This window comes from Merops nubicus, unplaced genomic scaffold, assembly GCF_000691845.1.
Source record: "Merops nubicus isolate BGI_N331 unplaced genomic scaffold, ASM69184v1 scaffold5148, whole genome shotgun sequence".
NCBI lineage: Eukaryota > Metazoa > Chordata > Aves > Coraciiformes > Meropidae > Merops > Merops nubicus.
This window is the reverse complement of record NW_008623512.1, coordinates 34,700-41,447: the sequence shown is the minus strand read 5'-3', so window position 1 is coordinate 41,447 and position 6,748 is coordinate 34,700. Positions and strand designations below refer to the sequence as shown.

Sequence of the window (6,748 nt, the reverse complement as noted above, 5' to 3'; positions counted from 1 at the left end):
GAAAGAGTTTCCAAGCCAATTTTTTATTCTCTTTAGGTGTGGTATGTCTAGGGCATGTGTACAAGGAAAGGGCTGGATGCTTTCAGAAACCTTTCACAGTAAGCTTTGCTTGCAGAAACGTCAAGATTTGGCCTCAATAATGGAAGAAGGTAGCAAAGGCTGGGGGAGAGGGGAGATTTGCTCTTAAATCCAGTCTTTTGGTATTTAAAGCTCCATCTAGGTGAGCAAAGTAAAAGCTGCCTTCCTTATCATTCTCCTCTCTTTCTAGGTTTCCATGAAGATAAGCAACTGAAATGTGGATAGCCTAGTTGTAGCTTGGTGGCAGTAGTCATCTGGAAGCTGCTGGTGAGCCATTGGCTGCTGAGAGCCATGAAGGTGGTCCCAGAGAAGAACGCTGTCCGCATCCTGTGGGGCAGGGAACGGGGCACCCAGGCACTGGGTGCTCAACGCCTCCTCCAGGAGCTGGTGGAGGATAAAACCCGGTGGATGAAATGGGAGGGCAAGGTAAGGCTGTGGAATACACGTGCATAGCTTCATCTTGGAGTGGGGGAAGGGGAGGCAGGGATTTGGAATACATTGTCTCCTGGTTGTATGTTCCATGCGTTACACTTGACGTGTTCTCTGGGCCTGTTCAGCTCCTGCAGTGATGTGATCCTAGATACGTTGCTGCAGCCAGTTCCCCGTGCTGTCTGTGTGGCTTACAGTTGAAGTAGGATCATATGACACTTGCAACACTTCCTGCTTTGTTGGCTTTTTCAGAAAGTTGAGTTACCAGACAGTCCACGCTCCACCTTCTTGCTGGCGTTTAGTCCAGACAGGTAATTAACTCCTTGTTTGTTCCCTGCTTCAGCAGCCTCCTTACACTTACAAAAGCCACAGGGGCTTGTGCCCCTTGAGTTGTCCAGTCCTGAACAGCTGAGGGAAACTTCTGGTTCCTGACATGCATGGGTGGGATGTGCACACCTTCCTGATCTCACAGCTTTGGGCATAGCTGGTGTTTAGTTTCTGAGGGACTGAAGCAACGTGTAGTTCTAAGGAAAAAAGATCTGTGCAGCCACTGTGGGATTTCATAAGATGCTTGAGGGAGTAAAGGATGTTTTAGCACAACATGCCAAGTGATGTGGCACACACACTGGGCTACAGAACAGAGTTATGCATGTATTGGAAGCAGAAATGAAGGTGGGATCTCTCTTGGTGTCAGTTCATTTGACAGTGGTTGAGGTAGTGTGGAGAACTGGGAATATTTATTTGCCCCAAACTGTCATTTGGGAGTCCCTTTTGCGAGCTGCTGGGTTAGGTGTGAACAGCCCCTATTGAGATGAAGCTAACCAGGGTCTGGTTTTGCTATACTCTTCTCACATTAATATTTATCCTACCTTCTGCATTCCCAGGACCCTGATGGCTTCCACACACGTGAACCACAACATCTACATCACAGAGGTGAAAACGGGCAAGTGTGTTCACTCCCTGGTCGGGCACCGCCGCACTCCCTGGTGTGTCACCTTCCACCCCACCATCCCGGGCCTCATTGCTTCAGGATGCCTGGATGGGGAGGTTAGAATCTGGGATTTACACGTAAGTTTTTTTTTCTGAAACATATGTGGGTTTGGTATTTGGTGGGTGTTGACTTGTTTTTTGGCCTGAGTTTTTCCCAAACGTTGCCTGGTAAGAATGCTGTTTGGAAGCTCTGCTGGAACTTGTCTTTAAAAGCATAGAACAGATGATAGCTGTCCTCTTCTGCCTAGAGAGGAGATGACAGATTCTTCATCTGATCCCACCAGGTAGGTCATGCTCCTTAGACATGTCTGTTTATTTGATTAGAGTGGTACAGAGAATGCTGGAGAACTTTGTGCAAGGTGCCTGTTTAGCTTATGTGGAAGATGTTCTGTTTTTCATTCCACTGAGCATATCAGAACTCTTCATGAGAGAAGCTGCTGCTCTGCCAGTTCTACCTAGCCTGGTGATTGACACAGAGACAAAACACATCCTTAGCTGGTCACTTGGAAATGCAGCATTTTTACAGGCTGCTTGAGGCAACTACATGCAAAACTACATCTGTGATCATTGTTGCAAGTAGTATTATGTTCTAGACAGGACACGTGGCCCTGTGTAAGAGCAGCTGCTGTTGTTGCTGAGGAAGCATCTTGTTTCCATGCTCTAGGTAGAGTCTTGGGGAGATGTCACATACCTGGAAAACGAATGATCTCAAACTTTGTGATAAACTGCTTGTGATTCTTGACTCCTCACCCAGGGTGGAAGTGAGAGCTGGTTCACAGACAGCAACAATGCCATTGCATCCCTTGCTTTTCACCCCACGGCTCAGCTCCTGCTGATTGCCACTGCCAATGAGATCCACTTCTGGGACTGGAGTCGTCGGGAGCCTTTTGCAGTGGTGAAGACAGCTAGTGAAATGGAGCGGGTCAGGTGAGCCCCTGCTGCTGTGGAAGGGAAGGCTTCCATGTGAAAGGTGGTTGGGTTTGGGGAGTACTGAGCACCTTGATGTGTCCAGTTTGGGGCACCACAGGATAAGAAGGACATGGAGGTGCTGGAGTGGGTCCAGAGAAGGGCAATGAGGCTGGTGAGAGGGTTGGAAAACTGCCTGAGGAGGAGCAGCTGAGGGAACTGGGGTTGTTTAGTCTAGAGAAGAGGAGACTGAGAGGTGACCCTATTGCTCTCTGCAACTACCTAAAAGGAGGTTGTAGTGAGGCCGGTGTTGGTCTCTTCTCCCAAATTACTGATGATAGGACAAGAGGAAATGGCCTCAAGCTGTGCTGGGAAGATTTCGATTGGATATTAGGAGGAATTTCTTCCCTGAGAGAGTGGTCAGGCACTGGAACGGGCTGCCCAGGGAGGTGGTGGAGTCACCATCCCTGTAGCACTTGAGCCTGTGGTCTAGTGGTTGGGCAGATGTTGGAATGAAGGTTGGACTTGATGATCCTGAATGTCCTTTCCAAGCATAGTGATTCTATGATTCTATAGGAAGGTTTTCTCTGGGATGCTGCATCCCCTGTGCTGAGGCAGTGGAGAGAAGTGTTGCAGCAACTCTTAGAAGAGTTGCAGCAACTCTTAGAGGGCAGGAAAATTTGCAATTTGAAGTCATAGCTTGGTTATTCATATTTGTAATCGGATGTGTGCCAAATAAATGCCCAGAATCTACTTCCAGTTCATATGCAAGCTTAATTAAACTCGTCAGCCATAAGGATGAGAGAGCCCAGAAGTTGCTGGAAGAGAGTGCTGGGCTCTTACTTTGGTGCAGTTACAAAGGAAACGTGATGCCTTCTTTTGAGCAATTATAAATGAGACAAGGATGTAAGATTCAAGGCCAGTTAACCTCTCTCTTTGTACCAAATTCCAATTAGCAATACATATGTACACATTCCTTAAAATTTGTGGCTGTTTCAGTTGATACAGCAGTACTTGCTTCCAGCTTTTAAATCCTGGGTGGTATTGTTGTGGACTATAAAATAGCTGCAGTCCTCAGTATGTTTTCTTCTATTTAATGCATAAACTTTTTGACATCCTTTCAGAAGAAAACAGTGGTAATGTAGTAGCCTTCTCAATGCAAATGCTTCCGTGGGGTTTTCTTCCCTGCTGTGTCCAGCTTCCTGTGCCAGTGTGGAATGTGAACTGAGGATTGATACTCTGGCTCTGCTTTTGTTTTAGGCTGGTACGGTTTGATCCCTTGGGACACTACTTGCTCACAGCAATTGTTAACCCTTCTAACCAGCAGGTAAGGGAATGCCAGTACCTCTATTGACTGGCTAATGACAACATGCTTTACATACATTACCTCTAGTCTGTCCCTAAGCTGCCTCCCTGCTTCTCTGAAAACCTGAAGTCCTTCTAAGCAGAGCTCGGTCTCGCCTTAATTGGTCACATGGCTGCTCTTGCCCTGTGTGCAGGGCTATTGAAGAGCTCTCCAAAGTGCCTTTGTTTTGCCCTGGCTGTCTCATTAGTGGTGGGACAGCTGTCCCAATGGCCCTGCTCTTTGAGTTCTGTTGTGACATCCTGCTGGATGGGAGGTATTAACAACGCTCCCCACAGCTGCTGCCCCTCAGATGCCGACGCTTCTGTCGGTGTGAAGGACGTGTTGTCAGAGCTCCCTGGGCTGTAGGAGGAGGTTGTCTGGACCCATAAACTGAACTTGGAAGCGGTCTCAGCCGGCTTCCTGCAGGAAGGGGCTCGTCCCATCCTGTCATCTTGCCGGGGGTGGTAGCTGAGGTGGGGCTGTCTCTCCCCGCAGAGCGACGAGGAGGTGGAGATCTCGGTGGACAGCGCGGAGCTGCCGCACTACCGGCAGCGCGCCATCCTCCCCTCGCAGCCCGTCCGGCGCACGCCCCTCCTCCACAACTTCCTGCACATGTTGTCCTCCCGCTCCTCCGGCATACAGGTGGGAGAGCAAAACAGTGTTCAAGACTCTGCTACCCCATCCCCTCCACCGCCTCCACCACCACCACCTCCGCCTCCAGCCAGTGAGAACACAAGGGCATCTGTCTATAACAGGCTCCGGGAGCGTGTCAGCTACCCCACAGCAGAGTGCTGCCAGCACCTGGGGATGTTGTGCCTTTGCAGCCGATGCTCTAGTGCAAGACTTCCTTCTTCTCTCTTCCCACACCAGGAAAACGCACCCTCTACGTCTTCGGGGGCCACTGGCACTTCCTTCTCCTCTGTGCAGACAGAGCCTTATCAACCCCCAGAGCAGGCATCCGTAGTGCAGGAGGAGCAGGGGATACTTAACAGGCCCTCTGCTTTCAGCACAGTTCAGAGCAGCGCCGCTGGCAACACCCTGCGCAACCTTAGCCTGGGCCCCACGCGGCGGGCCCTCAGCGGGCCCTTGGCAGGCCACCAGTCCCGGTACCAACAGTCTGCAAGAGAGATGGCTTCGGGCTTAGGTGGGTCTGACTGGTCCAGGACAGTGCTGAACATGAGCTCTCGGTCAGAGCTGGAAGCCATGCCTCCCCCTAGGACCAGTGCCTCCTCCGTGAGCTTGCTCTCGGTGCTGAGACAGCAGGAGGGAGGTTCCCAGGCGTCGGTCTATACCTCTGCAACAGAAGGGAGGGGCTTTCTGGCCCCGGGGGCTGAGGCGGACGGTGGGGCTGGTGCTGGCCCCAGCAGTGCGGCCAGCGTCCGTAACGAGCTCCACTGTGATTTGAGGCGCTTCTTCCTGGAATATGACCGGCTTCAGGAGTTAGATCAGGGCCTTGGTGGGGAGCCCGGCCAGTCGCAACAGGCTCAAGAAATGCTCAACAACAACATTGAGCCTGATCGGCCTGGTCCCTCCCATCAGCAGACTCCACACAGCAGTGAAAACAGTTCCAATTTGTCCCGGGGTCACCTGAACAGCTGTCGCGCTTGTCATAACCTGCTGACCTTTAACAATGACACGCTACGCTGGGAAAGAAGCACGCCTAGCTACACCCCAGGGCAGGTCCAAAGCACGTTTGAGGGTGTGCCTCCAAATACCAGCCAGGTGCAGCCTGCAGAGAGAACCGAGGGCAGAGCTCCTGCCTCTAGCAGGCTGCAGCTGGGCAGCTCTTCCACCCCGCAGGAGGAGAGGACCGTGGGAGTGGTCTTTAACCAGGAGACGGGGCACTGGGAAAGATTTTACAGCCAGTCGGCTTCAAGCAGACCTGGGAATGTATCACAGGAGGCCTTAAACCAGGAAATGCCTGAGGAGAGCTCAGAGGAGGATTCACTCAGGAGGTAAGATATATGCTTGGCCTTCCTCCTCTATTTTTTTTCCTTTTCCCATCTAGTCTGAGCTTTTCGCTGTTTTCAGAGTTAAAAACCTTCTCTCACATGGTTGTTTGCTATGTACCTAGGTGAGAACAGAGATGTTGCATTAGTATCTCTTACAGCTCCCATTATCATGCTGCAGATAGGTTCTGAAGGTTTTAAGGGCATAAACCAGACCTCTCAGTGGGAAAGGAGGATGATCATCCAGGCAGGCAAAAGGATGGGCTCTGGCAGCAAATCTTGGGGGAACTCTGCTCCTGGTGTCCCCCAGACACTGCAGATGGGTGGGAACATGGGCTGTGCTACACTGTCCTTTGTGCCCCATGTCACACGTGTGCTGCACGCAGACAGTCTGCCCAGGGTAGGGTGCAAAAGTGGGTGTGAGTGGTAAGAATTGCATTTTTGTGTGCTGTGTCCTGTTGAGGTTGTAGATCTTGAGCTGGAAGGGGTAACAGCCATTTCCTTCATGTTCTCATTAAGGCAAAAAAAAAAGTCAAAGTACTGTGTCAGTGGTTTGGGAATATACCTTAGTTGCAGGTGTTTGGTCAAACCCATGTGGTATATTTGCCTTTGAAGAGCTAAGTTGTGACAGTGGCCCCTGTTGACCCAAATCTAGGGTGAGCTGTTTGGGGGCATGCTGATCACTGAAAATTTTAACATCTACTGTATAAGAAGGCGATTCATTTTTGGAAGGGTATTTTTTTTTTTCTTATGCTTCAGATGTCTTTCAAGAAATAGAATGAGCCAAATTGAACTTGTACCAGGAAGGAGCTGTGCTTTGTGAGAAAATGTCTTCACTGGCTTGTATGGACAAACCATCTATGTTGGTACTTTACATGGAGTTTTCCTACTCAATTTCAATTTCACATCCTCTCTGTCAAGTGGTTTGTGCTCTTCTGAGAGGAAAAGTCTAGTCTTGCTCTTTCTTGGAAATGGATGCTTTGTGCTGTAGGAAAACAAAGCTTCCAGGTTGGATGCAGATGTAGCTGACTGAAGGAGGCTTTGTACACAG

The 6,748-nt window shown here is 50.2% G+C and overlaps 1 protein-coding gene across 1 annotated transcript in view; it reads left to right on the top strand.

Annotated features, from left to right (window-relative positions):
• The first annotated feature begins 266 nt into the window (after positions 1–266).
• AMBRA1 (autophagy/beclin-1 regulator 1) overlaps positions 267–6,748 on the top strand; it is a 28,386-nt gene continuing 21,904 nt past the window's right edge. Inside the window, exons 1-6 of the mRNA XM_008945083.1 lie at positions 267–504; positions 760–818; positions 1,392–1,575; positions 2,252–2,424; positions 3,664–3,730; positions 4,244–5,703. Coding sequence (XP_008943331.1) covers positions 370–504; positions 760–818; positions 1,392–1,575; positions 2,252–2,424; positions 3,664–3,730; positions 4,244–5,703 — 2,078 coding nt within the window. The 5' untranslated portion in view covers positions 267–369. The remainder of the gene's footprint in view (positions 505–759; positions 819–1,391; positions 1,576–2,251; positions 2,425–3,663; positions 3,731–4,243; positions 5,704–6,748) is intronic.